This window comes from Sorghum bicolor, chromosome 1 (assembly GCF_000003195.3).
Source record: "Sorghum bicolor cultivar BTx623 chromosome 1, Sorghum_bicolor_NCBIv3, whole genome shotgun sequence".
NCBI lineage: Eukaryota > Viridiplantae > Streptophyta > Magnoliopsida > Poales > Poaceae > Sorghum > Sorghum bicolor.
Window position 1 is genome coordinate 6,499,249 of NC_012870.2, and position 19,356 is coordinate 6,518,604.

General features: G+C 42.9%; 2 protein-coding genes across 2 annotated transcripts; one reads left to right on the forward strand and one right to left on the reverse strand.

Annotated features, from left to right (window-relative positions):
- On the forward strand, nucleotides 7,556–11,807 carry LOC8086215 (probable WRKY transcription factor 48). Its single transcript, XM_002463811.2, has 4 exons — nucleotides 7,556–8,125; nucleotides 9,213–9,371; nucleotides 9,904–10,416; nucleotides 11,514–11,807. The coding sequence occupies exons 1-3, from the start codon at nucleotides 7,785–7,787 to the stop codon at nucleotides 10,397–10,399; spliced, it is 996 nt and encodes a 331-aa protein (XP_002463856.1). The 5' UTR covers nucleotides 7,556–7,784; the 3' UTR covers nucleotides 10,400–10,416; nucleotides 11,514–11,807.
- LOC110436990 (UDP-glucose 6-dehydrogenase 5) lies at nucleotides 14,959–18,085 on the reverse strand. The gene is made up of 2 exons (XM_021464912.1): nucleotides 17,724–18,085; nucleotides 14,959–16,761 (listed from the first exon to the last, which is right to left on the reverse strand). Exon 2 carries the CDS (start codon nucleotides 16,738–16,740, stop codon nucleotides 15,298–15,300), a length of 1,443 nt encoding a protein of 480 aa, XP_021320587.1. The 5' UTR covers nucleotides 16,741–16,761; nucleotides 17,724–18,085; the 3' UTR covers nucleotides 14,959–15,297.

The following is a 19,356-nucleotide window of genomic DNA, read 5'->3' on the forward strand; positions in this document are numbered from 1 at the left end:
TTAGAATAATATTAGAAACTATTGGAGATGATCTTATTTTTTTCTAATATTTTTTGGCGAGTTGGAAAACTCAATGGTTTTGGAAGAAATTCTTAGGAAGTGTTTGGTTGGGGTTGTTAAAGTTTAACAGATACTATAGTATTTTTGTTTTATTTGATAATTAGTGTCCAATCAGGAACAAATTAGGTTCAAAAGATTCGTCTCACAAATTACTCTCTAGCTATATTTTTAGTTTTATAATAATCTATATTTAACATTCTATGTATGTGTCGAAGCATTCGATGTAACGAACAATAAAATTTAACAAAGACAACCAAAAGGCCAACCAAATGAGGCATTAGAAACTTTTCGAGATGCTCGATTCACGCTCCAATTCTTTGGAGAGACTAAGTATTGTTCGCGTGACTAAAAAGACATGGCACAAAGTATCGCTGATTTGTTGTGAGAGAAAAATACTGGTGAAGGACAAACCGTGACTTTGTTTAGTTCACCCCAAAAACAAAAAAAAATTAAGATTCCCCGTCACATCGAATCTTGCGGCACATGGATGAAGCATTACGAAAACAAAAACTAATTGCACAGTTTACCTATAAATCGCAAGATGAATTTTTTTAGCCTAGTTAGTCCATGATTAGACAAATATTATCAAATAAAAACGTTTTAATATTCCCGTCACATCAAATCTTGCGACACATGGATGAAGCATTAAATATAGTCGAATACAAAAACTAATTGCACAATTATCTATAAATCGTGAGATGAATTTTTTGAGTCTAAGTAGTCCAGAATTAGACAAATATTATTAAAATACCTAAAAAATTTTGGAACTGAACAAGACCCATATGTTCTTATCCGAAAATGACAATTAAGTTGCAAACTGAGGTAAGAGACCATCGATTCACGCCCTATTCGTTGGAGAGATTATATATGTATATGTTCTTATCAGAAAATGACAAGTAAATTGCAAACTGAGGTAAGAGAGCATCGATTCACGCCCTATTTCGTATCCGAAAATGACAAGTATTGCAAACTGAGGCCGAAAATGAGGAAACTGTCTACACGAGACTTCGACACTGAACCACATTGCATTCCCCCAATACATAGGCCTTGTTTAGTTCGTGAAATTATTTGAATTTAGCTACTGTAGTTTTTTGTTTTATTTAACAGTTAGTGTTTAATTATAGATCAATTAGGTTTAGAAGATTCATCTCGTAAATTACATGCAAACTATGTAATTAGAAATTTTTTATTATATATATATGTCTAAAGTTTTGATATGATGGATAAAAAGAAAATTTTTGAGAACTAAACAGGGCCAGATTATGCGCCGAGATATTTTTTTCGAACAATCTTGTGGGGAGAAGATCCATCATCAACATTATACAACAGTTCGTCTCGGCGGACCCAGGAGGGGAAAAAATATATTACTACCCTGGAAAATTAGCATCACCATTGACCAGATTCAGCATATCCTTGCGCAAGAATAGAAGACACAGGTGGACCGACCGAGACGTAGCTGTTGTGTTATAAAAGGTGCTTCACTCATCACTTCATGTAGCACCAGATTAGCCCGTGTGTACTGAGAGTAAACTTAAGCCCTGTTTAGTTCACCCAAACAATATTTTTTTTTTCAAGATTCTCCGTCACATCGAATTTTACGGTACATGCATGTAGCATTAAATATAGTAAAAATTAAAACTAATTATAAACTAATTAAATAATTTACCTGTAATTTATAAGATAAATTTTTTAAACCTAGTTAATTCATAATTGAATAATATTTATCAAATATAAATGAAAATACTACCATACAAAATGTTGCCAAATAAACAAGGTCTTGGTGTATGAAGCCAGACGACGTGTTTACAGCTGAAAGCCCGCTGTGGGCCATAATGAACCTTTCAATTCACCCACAGTATATGGACCAAGGAGTACAGCTAACGGATGGTGAATTATAAAAATCTGCACTACGTATACTCCGTAGCTTATTTATTAATTTTGTCCAACCTCGCGTAAGCGACTTGGTCAAATTAAAAGCATGGATACGCATGCATCTAGGGTTTGTTTAGATTGGAGATGAAATTTTTTTTATGTCAAATCGGATATGTCAGAAGAATGTCGGAAGGGGTTTTTAGAAACTAATAAAAAAACAAATTACATAACTCGTCAAGAAACTGCAAGACAAATCTATTAAGTATAATTAATCTTTCATTAGCATATGTGGGTTACTGTAGCACTTAAGGCTAATCATGAAGTAACTAGGCTTAAAAGATTCGTCTCGCGATTTTTAACCAAACTGTGTAATTGGTTTACTTTTTTATGTACATTTAATGTTCCATGCATGTGTCCAAAGATTCGATGGGATGGATAAAAAAATTTTGGGTGGGAAACTAAACAGGGCCTTAAACATATCCGATCCAAACTCTACCTTGCTAAACAAAATTTATTAAGCCGCCATCTTCAAATATATGGCGTTTAGTTTTATTGCTGCCGTTATCCCAAATAAGAGTCATTCCACTTTACACTTTTTCCATTTTAAATTATAAAACGTTTTAGTTTTCTTACTTATATTGTTTTCTATTATGCACCTAAACATAACTGTATCTAAGTGCATAACAATAGCAATGTCTTTAGAAAATGATTTATAATTTAGAATAGAGAAAGTAGTAATTAATTCATTTTAAATTTGATCAAGTCATGTATTAATCCAAAATATCACAACATTCTATTCTTTTAATAGTAGCGACGTATTCATTGATAGTGAGACATAAGTGGTGAGTGGTGACTTCGTCAATCAAAAATCTATCAGCTCAACTTCAATCCTACGAAGCGCTCATAGGAGCAGGTTTCTGAGTTTATAAGGGTGAAGGTACGTATATGTATGAATGTTTATATTCCTTCCATACTTATAAAAAAAGTCGTTTAGGATAATGACATGGTCTTCGAAGTCTAACTTTGACTCCTTATTTTTATAAAAATATTTATCAAAAGTGGTATATGTATACTTTTATGAAAGAAAAAAGTCTACATAACCCCCAAACTATCTAGGGTGGAATACTTCATCCTCCAAACTATAAAACCGGATATTCTACCCTCTGAACTTTCAAAATCGGTCAAATAACCCCCTCGAGTGGTTTTAGATGGTAGTTTTGTCTTTTTTCTTTTTTATTTATTTCTGCTAAATCTTTCAAAAATCATAAAATAAAAAATTCAATTTTGTTGGACTCTTGATGAGTAGATCTACACAGTAAATATATAATATGGTATACTTTAATAAAAAGTTTTTGCTATAGCTTTAAATCTATGTTTTTATGCAATTATTCTTATAGGTAGTTTCTATGGTCCAATTATGGTAAAATTTTTATGGTGTGCTCAACATTGTATGCTTGAACTATGGTAAAAATTTCATGCTCACTGGATTACGTATAACTTAGTTATAGATAAAGCATAGATTCAACAAGAATAAAGCTAAATAAATCTATAACTAAGTTATACGTGATCCAGTGGGTACAAAATTTTTACCATAGTTCAAGCATACAATAATGAGCCCACCATAAAAATTTTACCACAATTGAATTGTAGGAACTACGTGAAGAGCCCCTGGTAAACCAGGAACTCAAATGTAATACAATACTAGTCCCAGGAGGCTAGTAACACATTTATTACATCAGATAAGTTTCAGCGCAGTAGTCTCGGTAAACGTGGACAAGGAATGCACGCTATAATAATAAGACACCAAAATACAACATAGGTCCAAAGGACCCAGAAACAAACGATATCGCCATCGAACATCTGACGAGTCCCAATGCCACAGGCTTAGTTGGGTGCAGACACGACCTTACTCGAACGCCACTTCTGGATCGAAGTCCGGATCTTTCTCTGTTTAATAAAGTAAGGGTGAGTACAAAGTACTCAGCAAATCCAACCTTACCCTACGGAAGGGGATAACAATATATATGCATATGGATAAATCAAGGATGAGGCTTAGTTTCATTTGCATAAAGCTATCTTTTTACACATGCAAGGTTTTATTTCACAAATACTGTTGTAAAAGACCTCTTTTCCACATATGATAGTATTTCTGAAAATGGGGGTTTGATCACAATTTTAAGTGTTGTTGAACCCTTGTTCCCACAACACAATGGCAGTCAACCATTTATTTCCAAAATCACACTCTCTCATGTTTTCACTCATCCCAACCCATCTAGTTGTTGAAACCAAACCATAACCCGTCCGAGACCGCGGACACGGCTATCCAGATAGATTTACACTCTGCAGAGGTTGTGCACTTTTCCCACAAGTAGGATACCATAACTTACACCGTCGTGCAAGCACAGATCCATCAAAGTCATTACCCTCCATAGCTAAGTAATGGCGCTCACCACGGGAACACTAAGGCCACATCTCATGATACCACAATAATTCACAAAGCTCTTTTCATATATTTTCACAATTTCACATACATCACTTAGTGTCCCGTTGCACACCTGCCTCCAGGTGATTGCCATACTAACTAGAGGGATTTAGACTAAGTCTTTCCTATGCAAGGCGAGTGGTTGTACGATAAATGAGTTAGGCAAGATGAATCATCAACTCAGTCCTTAATCGAGACAAGGCGGATATCTTCACGCTTAACCCCGCAAGGTATAAGCCACAACACCAGGGCACTTAGCAGCCGGGGTACGGGAACATGAGCACGTTCCCCGTTCCGGGAACTTCGTCCCGAAACGTGGAACGGGAACATCATGGAACATCGTTCCCAAATGCGATGGAACACGAATCATATATAGGAGCAATCATAGCAACGTCAGTCTCAAGCGACTATGGAACTTCGTGGTGTGTGTGCATACTGCGCCGTGCCCGTCCGTGAGCGGTCGGCGAAAAATCTAGATGGTGATTGACTCATTGGCCTAGACCTGCAATGAGCCTTAAGGTTGGAGTTGGACAGCCCTAAATGAAACAAAAATACAATAGTAAACTATATCACGCTAGGAATCGAACTCATTTGATTCAAAACAACATGTAAAACTACCTGAGCCAACCACTACGTCCCAAACACGTTCCTTTAGAAAGTGGAACGCGTTCCGCAACTTAAAGGAACGAGACAAAGCTATATACCCCCTACGTTCCATAGTTTATGAGAATATCGTACCGCGTACCACGTTCCCGTACCACGTAGCCTATGTTCCGGGAACTTGGCTGCTAAGCCAGGGCATCCCAAAAGAGATCTCATCCGCTCTATCTCCATAATAATCACATCTATAACTTGTTCATTAACCCTTTCTCAATACCCACAATTTATTTTCACCACTCACACCTTTTACTTTTAAAATCATTATATTTGAAAAATATAGCGATGAGTATCTAGGATGAGTAACAAGTCCTGAGCATACTAAATAATAATATTTCTATCATAGCATATTATTTGTTTCTAGGTTTGAACAAGACAATTACCAGGTAATATCAATTTAAGGATGGCTGTTCAACAGGTTTTAACTAAGCAGCGAAAATACTTCGTACATATATTGTACATGCAATATTTAAAACGGCTTCTACGGGTTGTGTTTAAAAATAGGATCAATATGCATCAAAGGGAATCGGTTGGACTTGACTCCGTCGGCGTCCTCAGCAAACTCTTGCTGACAGTCCGGGTCCTCGGCGTCAAACTCGCGGTACTCGTCTCCAACGTTCTCGTTTTCCGGCTCGTTCACTCCGTCAGCTAAAATACGCGACGACCGACACAGACAACAAGCACAGATAAATAATCACATAAATTCAAATGAGCTCTAAAAATCATGAAATTAATATGGGAGGTGGATCATGGTTTTAGATGAATTTAGGAAAAATAATTATTAAAATCAGAGTTACCATGTGGTATTTGTGAAATGGCCGGAATTTAATCATGCGAAAAAGGCTAACGATGATTAAGGAATGGATGCTTCACGTGGGCATTTGCTTGGCTGGTAGTGCATGCATGCATGTACGATTTGGTGAAGTTAATGCTTATGGCCCACGTATGCATGGTTAGAGAGAAATTAGCAGGGGTCATTAGAGCTCTTCTGTATGTCATGGTTCTATTCGTGGAGTTCTTGGCAGTGAATCGGTACAAACAAATACAAGGAAAAATACAGGAAAATACTACAGAAAGACAGAGAAGAGCAAGGAGATGCTCATGAGCTGCTCACCTCGTCTTGTGACGACAGTCGAGCTCGGCTTGTGCGTATGGCCGTATACGGTATACGCGAAGTGAGAGCGAGTGAGCGAGTGAGTGAACGTGTTTCTCGGGTGGTGAGAGTGAGCACCCGAGGCTGGCTTTTTATAGGCCAAAGCGCTCAGCTGCGTGCCATTAAAAATGCTACTGTAGCGCATGGTCGGTGCCTAATTTGCATGCAGATGCATGCAAATGGACGGTGCATGCTCGTCCTGCATGCATGCATGAGGTATATATTCATGTAGGTGCACTGCTATGTTTTCTTGCATGTAAGCTTGTTGGTACTCGCTGTTATTTGTGCGCGAAAAATATGGATGGATTAGATGGAGATACTATAGAGCTCAAATTATTTTATAGTTTTTGAAATATATTTTGAAAATAATTTTTAATACGAGTGATTTTTGAATGTGAATTTTTGGGATGTTACACTACGTATATGAATTATTCTTATTAATTATAGAAAAACATAGATTTGAAGCTACAACAAAAATTTTATACTAAAGTATATCATATTATATATTCATTGTGTAGATCTACTCATCAGAAGTCCAACAGAATTGGATTATTCATGTTACGATTTTTCTATAATTTATTATAATTTTTTAAAGATTTAACATAAATAAATAAAAAAGAACAAAACCACCCTCTAAAACCACTCTTTCGTTACAAAATGTTTTTGAAATAAAGTAGTTAAAGTTTACTTCTACCATTTCATGTTCAGTTGTCAAAATTTTTTGCTTTCAAATACTGTAGCACTTTCATTTGTATTTGATAAAAATTGTCCAATTATGAACTAAATAAATTTAAAAGATTTGTCTCACAAATTACAGGCAATCTATGTAATTAGTTTTTATTTTTGTCTATATTTAATACTTCATATAATTGCTGTAAGATTCGATGTGATGAGAAATCTTAAAAAAAATTTGAGTACTTTTTAGAAACTAAATAAGGCCTCAACGAATAAAAAAACACGGTGACTAGAGTTTAGAAGGGTTGACTTGAAACAACCCAAATTTTCACACAATAAATAAACAATACTATATCTTTTTCCTTTTTTTTCCTTTTCTTATTATCTTCCCTGCTAAAAAATGAATATTCTAGCTCTAACTGCGCCGCACAGCCTTCCTTCCATTGGAAGAGTTCTCCGACTGTAAATGTCACTTTTGCCCCTCACCCACTGAAGACGCGACCGTGACCGCGAGAAAGTTCCAAAAATACCTAGCCTAGCGCTCCGACGCGTCTGCCCCGAACACCGATAAAAATCTCGACAGCGACGCCTCGTTAATTAAAATTAATTACGCTACCCCGCGCCCGACCCGAATAAAACAACGCGGCAGCCCCACCACACTAAAAATCCACCACTCCCCAGTCCCCAGACCCAGCAGCACGCCGCTACAAAGGCACGCGAGCACAAGCAAAGCAAACCCTCGCTCGCAGACCTCTAGCGTAGCGAGCTTCTTGCTATCCAAGCCAGTGACACACAAGTGACAAAGAGAGTACTCGCTCGATCGCGCGACGCGCCGCGCAGCTAGCAAGCTACGGAGCTAAGAGATCGCATCGGTGCTAGCTTCCCATGGCCGGCGCCGCCGGCGACAGATCGGAGGACGTCGGCGCCGACTGGCCATTCGGTGGCGGCGCCGCCGACGCCTTCACGGAGTACTCGTCCGTGTTCGCGGAGCTCGGCTGGCCGGGCGGCCTTCTAGCCAGCGGGGAGCTCCCGGTGCTGGATCTGCCCGACCCAGCAGCACCGCTGCCGTCGTCGTCGCAGCTGCTGTCCATAGAGCCGTCGGAGGACCCGGCGCCCGCCCGGTCGGGCGACGCCGGCGCGTCGTCGAGCTCGAGCGGGGACGGCGACGGCGCCGCGCCGGGCAACGACGACGACGATCGGAAGGCGGCGCCGGCCGCCGAGGCAGCGTAAGTGCATGCATGCGCGGTAGCTTCTGCCCCTAAAGGTAGCATACGCCGGCACTTGGCCGGCGCTTAGCTCTCCGGTGAGTGGCAGGGCTGTAATTTCGGAGCACCACCGCACGAAAGCGAGCGAGGCTCCCCAACGCGTTTCCGTTTCTACTACGTGCACCGCGCGCGCCGCGCCCGGGACGGGAGGGGCAATCTCGTCAAATACCGGCGGCATGTCCACGCAGATCCGCGATTTGCGTGCGCGGATTGTTCCAAGTTTCACGCGGTTTCCTTTGTTTTTTTTTCTTCTCGTCTATCTACTCCCCCTTTTTTTTAACATATGCTGCATTTCCGTAGATTATCTGTAGACGACCGGTATTTCCGTGTACTGTTTACGTGTTCGTATGCATATGCACGGGTATTTATTTGTTTTGCTCGGATGCAGTTTGTGCTTGTGCATGATCTTGGTGTCAAGTAGATCCAAACGGATTCATTTCAAAGTTGCATGTGGTCAAACACTAATGGACATAAAGTTGTTCATCGAAGAAAAGGGAAAAGTGTACATACATGTATCATGTATGTCTACGGACGGAGTATGTGTCTATGTATTCTAGCAGTGATGGATGGATGGATGGATGGGTGGGCGGGGTGGACGGGTGGCTGTGTGTGTTTCTCCATGCCCGCTACCATTTTTCTCGCTGATCTGCATATTATCGTCAGCAACGTTGGCGGCGAGCGGCGTCCGGTGGGCCGGGGGTGCGGCCGGCGTGGTCACGTCGTCCGCCGCCCTGGTCCTGGTCGGTCCTGCCGTGATCGGCCGACCAATTTCCTTGTCTTACCTACCTTTGCCATGTTCAGTGCGCATTAAATCTTGCACTCCAGCCTACGCAGCATTAACTGCTTGCAGGCATGGATGGATCCAAACATACTGTTCCTGTCATAGCTGCTCATAGATCTGGCCACTATCACTATGAACTGCCGCCAGTACATGACATGCTTTATAGAAGGAGTACTCTTTCATTAGCATTTTTAGTTTTTCTTTTTGACGAAAACAAACACAAAAGTTTTCTGATACAGCTACTTGGACTTGGATTTGCATACGCAGGGGTAGGAAGCCGGCGGCGGCGACGGCGAAGAAGGGGCAGAAGCGGCCGCGACAGCCGCGGTTCGCGTTCATGACAAAGAGCGAGATCGATCACCTCGAGGACGGCTACAGATGGAGGAAGTATGGCCAGAAAGCTGTCAAGAACAGCCCTTTCCCAAGGTTGATTTGCATTGCCAGCTTTATAGACTAACTTGAGTGTGCTACACTACACTGGTACTTTATTAGCTACATATCTTGCATTGTCTAGCTAATTTTATGTGCACACATACGTATATACGCATATCATCGCTGTCAGCCATTCAGCGGTGTTTTTCTCTCATAATAAATCAACCAACAGTACTTTATGTCATAGCTTATCAGTCAAAAGAACAAGGCGTTACCTTAGATTTCACTCTTGTCCTCGCTCTCATCCAAATGATACTGCATTGCTTGTGTTTCAATTCTTCTGTCAACAGGTAAATCACTCATATATTGTTCATGCTAAAATGACCCCCCTGCTGTTTGTGGTTTTGCTAGTTCGCTCTATACTACCATGACTTTTAATTTTACCAAGAATATGAAGTTAAGAAGAAATCTACATAATACTTTTAACGCATACATGAACATATGTATTTTTTTTGCATCACGGCATGCAATTAATTATAACTAACACAAGAGAGTCGAATCAAATTGGGCTAAATTTCTTGAGCAGGAGTTACTACAGATGCACCAACAGCAAATGCACGGTGAAGAAGCGCGTGGAGCGGTCCTCCACCGATCCCTCCGTGGTCATCACCACCTACGAGGGCCAGCACTGCCACCACATTGGTCCATTCCAACGCGGCGGCGGCGGCGGCGGCGGAGGCGCAGCCACGGCGCGCTACCACAGCGCGGCGGCCGTGGCACTAGCGGAGCAAATGTCTTCATCGTCGTCGTTCATCCCAGCGCGGCAGCTCTACAGCTTGCCGCCGTTGCACCCACCACAGAGCTCCCTGTCCTCAGAAGCCGTCGTTAGCTCGGCGGCGACTACATCTTTTCATCAGCATGTTAACGACGGCGACGAGCTGCGGCAGGCTAGCTACAGCTCGAGGGTGTCCATGGCGCAGTCGCCATCAACTCCATCGTCGGTGCCTCCGGCCATTTCAGTTGAGAAGGCCGGGCTACTGGACGATATGGTGCCCCATGGTGTGAGGCATGGAACACCATGATGATGCCAATATGCATGGTATATACTAGTTTCATAATCATGTTGTTTTAGTTTTATTCATGGCATATATTTCGGCCGAGATTCCATTTAGCTGAAGTTGCATAATTAAATTTGTGCGCTTTGCTTCTACTAACAAATATTTGCTATATATATGTCCTTAGTAGCTAACCTCAACTTTAATTTGATATATTGAACCACTTCATGATTTTTTTGCATACCCTTTTTTTTGCATAAGTATCTTTGCAATTTATGTTACCTTTATTTTTTAATGAAAGTATATGTTGGCAAGATACAAAAATCTGTTTGTGCATTACTACCCAGGTTTACAATATAAAATCGATATTCATATACCATCAGTAGCTAGGCAGTAATTTCCCTGGTTTTTGCATATGTATAGCTGGATGCATGCCTACCTTATAATTGATTTCATGGAGAAAATGCACGGCAAGAGCTATAGCATAGTGGTGTGTACGTAGTACGTTGCAGGAGCAATTGGCACTTCATGCATGCTAGCTGCGACACATATACATACATATATGAAGTATTCATGTCTGCTAGTACACTTGTGAGGGGACTCAATGGATTAAAATCTTTTTCAAGGACATAATTAAACTGTAGTGCACAAGTACTAGAGTAGTTGGCAGACTAAAGCACATGTGTACAAGTACAGAGCATATATACATGTATACATGTGATACTCCCAAGTTTAGATTCTAGTAGGGAAGTTGTATAAAAGTTATTTTCTCTGTACATACCTTTTTATTACTTTTCTATTACATTTCCACTTGCCCCGGCTAGCTTTGACTTGTCAGTTCCCCTTCCCCACATGCTCATAGCTGAAAGCTTAGCTAGCACACACATGACACACATGACACATTAGTGGATTGAAAATGCAGTGCATACATAAGTAATGCCTTATGTTCCTTTCAATTGGAATCCTCTATAAAATCGAGGCGTGTAGTATATCAGAAAGGAAAGACGCGTGTTTTTGCGTTGTTCATACTTGTGCACATGGAGGACCATTTCCTATCTTTTATCCTTCAGCATATAGAGTGACTTGACTTGACTTGACCTGGAGTCTGATCGATCTAAATTCAGGTTCTCACTTTTTTCAGACTATCTGAAGTCACCTCTCGCAGGTCGGCACTACCAGGAAGGCAGAGATGAAGTGATCAACCAGCTAGCTAGGGTTTTCTCCTGCTGGATTCATCAGTAGTTAAATTTATATCTACATCATCTTGTAGCTAGAGAGTATGTATATATACTCTGCTCATTTGTCCCAGATTTGCTCATGGTCAATGGCACTCTCCAATGGACCTGCAGGTGGATGCATGTATAACAGTACTTCTACTTTTCATGGCGAATTTTTTATGCCAGATTAACTTATGTCTAGTTATTACATGGCGCTAGCTTCTGGTCAATGGCTTAATTAAGCAAGCTCTTCAATATTTTTTTTGAAACCAATACGCACTAGAGAATGGTTATATATATAATGTTAGTCCTTCATTATCACCACCTTTGTCCCAAATTGTAAGTTGTTTTAGCTATTCTAGTTAGGTACATAGTTTTTCTATGCACCTAGATATATGATTATATCTATATGAATAATAAAATTCGTGTATCTAGAAAAATTAAAACGACCTATAAATTAGAACGGAGGGAGTGCCATGTATTTCTACGTATTTTTTTTGAAACGAATGAATTCCTATGTTGCTTGTGTAGATATCTGCCTATATATGCACGTACACTAGTATGTTTTTCTAATTATTTACCTACTACAACTTGAACACTGGAATCATTGGAATTAATGGAGAAATAATGCTCAGACCTCATTACTTTCCCTAGAACTAGAATATAGCTGGATAAAGTGGGTGTGTACACCATATGCCAACCCTACTTGAAACTAATTTGGTGTGGATGGAATGTTCCCTTTCGCTCGACCATGCATCTCCATCTGCTTCGACTGCTACTGCCACTGCTACGTGAGGTGTCCCCGACTTCACATGCATGGATGCAGAGGGAGAGGCCCCGGACCGGGCCAGGGCGCGGCGCCTTTAATTAGTAGCCTGGCCCCCTGTCCTACAGAAAATGACGTCGCGAATTGGCCCATTGCATGCGCCGACGTCGCCGTATCCCCTTTCGCGAGGAGACGTCGCCACCGTATCGTATCCTACCTTGCGCTTCGTCCGCGGCAACGGCGGTGGCGCTGCTTCTCGGTCGTGCCCGTCGTGTTGATGGATCGTGATGGGTTGTTTTTTCGGTGGTGGTGCTCGCCGGCTGGCTTCTGCCAAAAAAAAAAAAAAGTGTACGCGCCGCCGTGTGTGAACCGGAGGTGGACGAATGAAGGGACGGATGCATGTCCGCCGTGTGTCGTCGGGAACGGAACTACGCGTCGGTGGGAAAGTTCGCGGAAAGCAGCTAGCTAGCTGCTCCACTGTCCACCCCCTGCCGTCTCTCCCGGCCGCGACTGACGCGGGCACTGGGGAAGGTATATATGTGCCGTGCGCAAGTGCCGGTCGCCGTTCGTGCGCCACTTGGCTCGCTGATTTGGTCTGCTTTACTGTTTGTGTAGTCTAATATATGTATCGTTTACTCGTTATTGTTCTCACTTTTCAAAATATCAAGTTTACTTATATATAAAAATATTAATATTTATGATATATAAGTAGTATCATTAGATGGATTGTTAAATCTATTTTTATAATAAACTTATTTAAAAATATAAATGTTACTTATGTTTTTTTACAAACCTAGTTAAACTGGCCAGTACGAATACATAGCGATGGATAAGAAAGGGATAGATGTAGTATCTACTAGTAGTATAATTACAAAATAGTGAAAGATATATATTTGATGCGACCGCTGACTCGCAATAAACAATCGATATATGCCTGTGCCGCTCCACTTTTCACGACCAAGCTGTATCTTCGTACAATCGTACTTGCACTCGTCGGCTGGCAGGCACCCATCGCACGCCGGACGTACGGATGCATACAGTCGTCGACTCAGCATCTGCAGCTGCAAGCTCCGCCACTGACAAGGGCTCGGGCACGGGCACATGTCCTCGCGTCGCCAAAAGGATCCCCCCCGGCCGTCAGGCGGGCCGAATCGCCCAGACACGCCCTCACGCCCACCGTGCGAATTCGGTAGGCGGGCAAGTGGGTGCGCGACTCCGCGGAGGCTAAACGGGCCGGTGCGGCGTTCCTTACGGCTCCTTTCTGATTCTTCACGCGAGCAAGGCGCACCGGGCCTTTGGACTTTGGAGTTGCACGGACGTTGCGTTGCGTTGCGTTGCGTCGCGTCAAGCGAATTAGGTCGGAACTAAGCTTTTTTTTTTCTTGTGATTTCTTGAAGCTAAAAGTCTCAAATATTTTCCATGCAAAGCTAGAACAACAATTTTCTTTCAAAGTTAGAATGGTTTTCTCCTGAAGCTGCATCAAAATTTCCGTAGATCTACAATATTTCCCTGCCCAGTAAAAAAAATGTTTACAAGAGAAAATATTCTTCTACAAAGTGCCATCCTAATATACTCTCAAGTGAAGTATTGTTCAAATCCTTCTATTGCAAAAAATAAACACAAAGGTGTAACCATAAAATTTTATCGTAGCTGGAGGTAGCTAGATATCATAAGGGGCTCTCTTCCTTCCCTTCTTCCTCCTCTTTCTCATAAAATGGAGAGGAGCTTCATTGCCTAGTAGGAGGACCAGAGTTTTGAGGCCACTCTCTGCTAGCCCACTGTTGTCGCCTTTTAGCACCATCAAGGGATGTACCTTGTCCATGTATAGGATGGGACACCCTTCATCTTGTCCTCCAATGCAACACAATAGTGCTGGTTGAGAGAGTTTAAATTGGGATAAGGTCCGAACAAGTATTCAAGATCTGGAGACAAATTCGCTGTCCTCCAACGTGCTAATGCTAACTGAAAAACTCTGGCCCGTGTCTCCTCTCCTAAAGCCATCAGGACACTTGGTTCTCTACAGTACAACTGAAAACTCTGGCACGTGTCAAGTAGAGGGAGAAGATGGAAGAACTTCTGAACAAGCTAAATCGGTGCAAATTCATTGCTGCAGGGCTGGACTGCACCTTGTGATTATTTACTCACAAATCCGATGTTTGCAGAGTTGGAGATAGGGTGGTGTTAGATCTTCACCTACTTTAAGCCAATTTTTTGGATTTTGAGGTAAACTAAATAAGGCCTTACCACGTCGTAGCCAAGTAAAAACTGTCATGTTACAATTGGGGTCATCAAATCTGTATGTCCAACTTTTACCAGAAGACTAGACTAATATATAGTGAAAAAAAAAACTTAAGCCAAATTTTGGTACGCAGCCAAGCTCAGGCTGGTAGGAAACCAAATACACGTGAATCGTTCGCCGTTGATGTGAAAGGAAAACAGAGATTACAAACTTTATCAAAGAAGAGAATGCACTATGCGCTACTAGTACCTCAAACCTTAATCTACCTGCAGGCATTTCGTTGACAATGCATTTTTACTGTGCTAGGGTACTAACATTCTCTGTGGAAAGATAAATAAATAAAGGATGAAACGTGAGACAAGTATTGTTATTCTGCAAAAAAAAACATATCGATCGTATAGTAACTTTAACTTTTAGGAATACAATTGAAGAATCAACCGGCTATAGCAGGTCCAGGGTACAACCGTACAAGGAAATTTCCTCAAGCAGAGCACAAGGGCCTGAGGAATTTTACATCTACAGACGTCCTCCAACATGAAATACACCAACCAAACACGGAATACTAGCAGCGCCGACCAACTTACTTTTATGCCTGACACAAGAGAAAATCGTAGGGGAGCCTGCAAAAACAAACTGTAATAAAGAATGGTCAACCAGTTCCTCTTCCTTCCCCGAATTCAATCCTCGGATGAGGGAGGGGGAATTAAGCGACCGCGGGCATGTCCTTAAGCCAGGCGTCGAGGGGCTTGCCGATGGAGTAGACGATGAAGCCGATCTCCCTCAGCTTCTCGGGGTCGACAATGTTGCGACCGTCGAAGACGAAGGCAGGCTTCTGCATGTTGTCGAAGATCTTCTGGTAGTCCAGGGTCTTGAACTCGTCCCACTCGGTCAGGATGCACAGACCGTGGGCACCCTTGGTGGCCTCGTACGCGTCCCACACGCAGCTCACCTGCTTCACGGCCGTGGGGCTCGTCGGCTGCAGGTGCATCGGGTGGTCCCAGTCGAACTTGTTCATGGCCAGGTCCCGCTGGATCTGGTCCTCCGTCACCTGGGGGTCGTAGATGCTGATCTGAGCCTTGTCACCCAACAGGCCCTTGCAGACGTCAATGGCCGGGGTCTCCCTGGTGTCACCGGTGTCCTTCTTGAAGGCGAAGCCGAGGACGGCGATCTTCTTGCCGGCAACGGTGTTGAACATGGAGGACACGACGCGGTTGACGAACCGGCTCTTCTGGTAGTCGTTGATCTTGATCACCTGCTTCCAGTAGTGGGCCACCTCGGGCAGGCCATTGCACTCGCAGATGTACACCAAGTTCAGGATGTCCTTCTGGAAGCAAGAGCCACCAAACCCAACACTGGCGTTCAGGAACTTAGGGCCAATTCTGGTGTCCTTGCCCACGGCGTAAGCCACCTCAGACACATTGGCACCAGTGGCCTCACAGAGCGCAGAGATGGCATTCACAGAGGAGATCCTCTGTGCCAAGAACGCGTTGGCAGCAAGCTTGGAGAGCTCAGCAGACCACAGGTTGGTGGTGAGGATCCTGTCCTCAGGAACCCAGTGAGCGTACACATCCTTGAGAGCCTGGACAGCCTTCCTGCCCTCAGGGGTCTCCCGGCCACCGATGAGCACTCTGTCAGGCTTGAACAGGTCCTCAATAGCAGTGCCCTCAGCAAGGAACTCTGGGTTGGAAAGGATCTGGTAGTTGATGCCCTTGCTGTTGTGGGTCAAGATCTTCTCAATAGCCTCAGCAGTCTTGACAGGGACAGTGGACTTCTCAACAACAATCTTGTCAGACTTAGAGACATCAGCGATCATACGAGCAGCACTCTCCCAGTAGGTGAGGTCGGCAGCCTTGCCAGCTCCAAGTCCACGGGTCTTGGTGGGGGTGTTCACCGAGACAAAGATAATGTCAGCCTCAGCGACGTGCTTCTCAACATCAGTGCTGAAGAAGAGGTTCTTGCCCCTGCACTGCTTCACAACATCATCGAGACCAGGCTCGTAGATCGGGAGGGTGTCACTGTTCCAGGCCTCAATGCGGGGCTTGGAGATGTCAACAACGACAACCTCAATGTCTGGGCACTTGAGGGCAATGACGGCCATGGTCGGGCCACCGACATAGCCAGCACCGATGCAGCAGATCTTCACCATCTTGTCAGAAAGATCTGTGATCTGTAATTGTAAAAGGTGCTTCATTAGTGGATTATAAAGTAGAGCACATGCCCTGAGTATCTGACAGATGAGACATGTCAACCAAGTTTCCCAAGTTAACAGAAGCAATCAAGATTCACAAGCAAACGCACCAGATCCTGAACACTACACTTAGTGCAAGACTGAAATAACAGAGCATAGCTAAACATGTTCTGAGAAGGTTACTTACTGAACTGAATAAATTGAGTTCGGATATACTAGGTATAGCAATTGGCAACATCCACCTACCAGGTCAAACCACATCTAAAAAAGGTTTATTTTGTTTGGAAGTTTTAGGACGCATTCAGATCTCATGTTTGTTAAATCAGGCACGACACATCTCAGGTTTTGTGCTGATCAAGATTGGGTTGGTCCATATAACTCTTCTCCACCGAATACATCTGAAATTAATGGTTTCTAAAACCTTTCCTTAGACAAACCAGACAAAAGTAACCACCATTACACCACCAGACACCTGTGATCCTATTCCCATTACGTGCACTACCGTTATATCTGACACCAACACCACCTAAACAGAGTGAAGGGCAGGATACAGATCCAAGGCCACTGAAATTACAAAATGAAAATTACTTGTATGTGAGCACCGACACGGCGTTTAAAACTGCGATCAACCAGAAAGATCTGAAACTCTGATCCGATAGGGGAGCAAAGGAAACTCAGAATTTAGGGGCGTAAATCCCCTCCAGCCACTACAACGCATAACCGTAACTCCTATCAGATCCAAACCACGAAACTGCCAGATCTGAAGACAGCGTCTTCCTCAGATAACGAACTCGAGGAGACAACTGCTTGCAGAAGAACGAAGCCGAGGAACAGACTAGCCGCAGAATGAAATCACGATCCTCAACTAGCATGATCAGGCACGGAACTGAGAAACGAAAAAAAATCAAAGTAACCGCGTGGGATCAGGGTGCGAGTCTCACCAGATCTCGAAGAACTGCAGCAAGATCTCCTCGGGCACCCGCACCAGCGACGAAGAGAAGAGGAGCGGCGATCTCTCTCTTCCTTGGCGCGATGCGTGGGAGAGGAGAGACGCTCGCTGCCTACGAGTTGTGTTGTAAGTGCAGAGAAGAGGCGACGCCACGAGTCCTTAAATACCCCCAGCCCCGCAAAGCACCGAATCAGATCTACCCCTCCGCTTCAAAAAATAACCGTGCCTTGTCCCGTAGAAAAAAAAAAAGTAGTAACCGCGTCAAGGCTGGTCAGAAACTGGGAGACGACGAGTGCTGCTCATGCATGCCACTGCCACCAAACTTGCATTAATCAAAAGGCTCTCTCACATGAGTCCATGACACTCCACCTACCAAACCATTGCCTTCTATGCCCTCAACCTCCTCACAGGAAAAAAGGAAAAATTATTCTCAAGCACCATCAAGCGCATAAACAAAAGGTGCTGCTGATAAAGCTTCTCCCTTTTCTTTTTTTCATCAGTTACTGATTGAGCAGTTTTGGTGTAATGAGCAGTCTGATTACTCTCTGATCAGATCTGGTTCTTCTCTCGTTCAGTGCACACTGCACAGAGAGTGAGGTCAGCTGGTCAGGCAAGATGGATGCGTACATGTAGCCCATGAACTGGAAGCAAGTCAAGGAACATGGTCTGAAGAATAACCTAAGAGTTGATGTAATTTAATCCCCGGTCAACTACAGGCAGCAAACGAATAATTGGGCTCTGAACCATATAATATAATATGGAACGAGTACCAATCGAGGACGCAAAAGTTACAGGATTAGTGACAGAGACGTAAAAAATGCAGGCCCGATCATTTCCCCCAAAAATATGGCAGGCCAGATCAACGGAGCCGAGGCAGTAGAAATTTTCATAGCCTGGACACAGTCAGATCCAGGAAGGTGATGCTGATGCTTCTGGCAGAGATTACTGTCCACCAAACAAAACGTGTGTTGTTGTTTGCTGATTAAGATAAGAAACAGAGGCCGGATCTACTGAAAGGAAACTCCAAAAATTAAAAAGGAAAAAAAATACTGGAGAGACGTTCTTTATGCAGAGACGGAGTGTAAGCAGGAAAAGAGAGAACTTTCTTAGCCTGCAGTCACTGTCATCTGATTAATGCTAGCAAGTAGACTGACAAAGACTCCATCTTTATTTTCTTCATTAAGCTACCTCTAGTGAGAAAGTTCAATAATTTCCATAGCTCTAAGTCATGGATCGGCACATGTTGAAGCTACCAAGTCAACAAATGCCCCTGTTTTCTCGCTTAACTGATACGTACATAAATTCTACCTAGTACAAGTCGGCACATATCAAGGTACTCCTACTAATACACATCTGACAAAGCCAAAAATATATTAAAAAATTATAAGCTAAATAAAATTTTAAACATTTTCTATTTTATTATCAAATAATTTGCATTAAACACATCACTTTCCCCAAGACCTAGGACATCGTCATAAATAAAACACAAGACAACAAACTAAACAGATCACAATTTTTTAAAAATCCCACCCCACCACTACCAAGATCAGCAGCAGCGATCACCCCAACAACAGGAAACGCGAAGAGCCTCCCAGTCCCAGAGAGACATTTCAACAAACACCAGA

Coding starts and splice junctions, on each gene's coding strand:
- LOC8086215 (XM_002463811.2), top strand. CDS start 7,785: ATGGCCGGCGCCGCCGGCGACAGATCGGAGGACGTCGGCGCCGACTGG. Junction 8,126..9,212: donor GCGCCGGCCGCCGAGGCAGC/GTAAGTGCATGC, acceptor TTGCATACGCAG/GGGTAGGAAGCCGGCGGCGG. Junction 9,372..9,903: donor AAGAACAGCCCTTTCCCAAG/GTTGATTTGCAT, acceptor TTTCTTGAGCAG/GAGTTACTACAGATGCACCA.
- LOC110436990 (XM_021464912.1), bottom strand. CDS start 16,740: ATGGTGAAGATCTGCTGCATCGGTGCTGGCTATGTCGGTGGCCCGACC.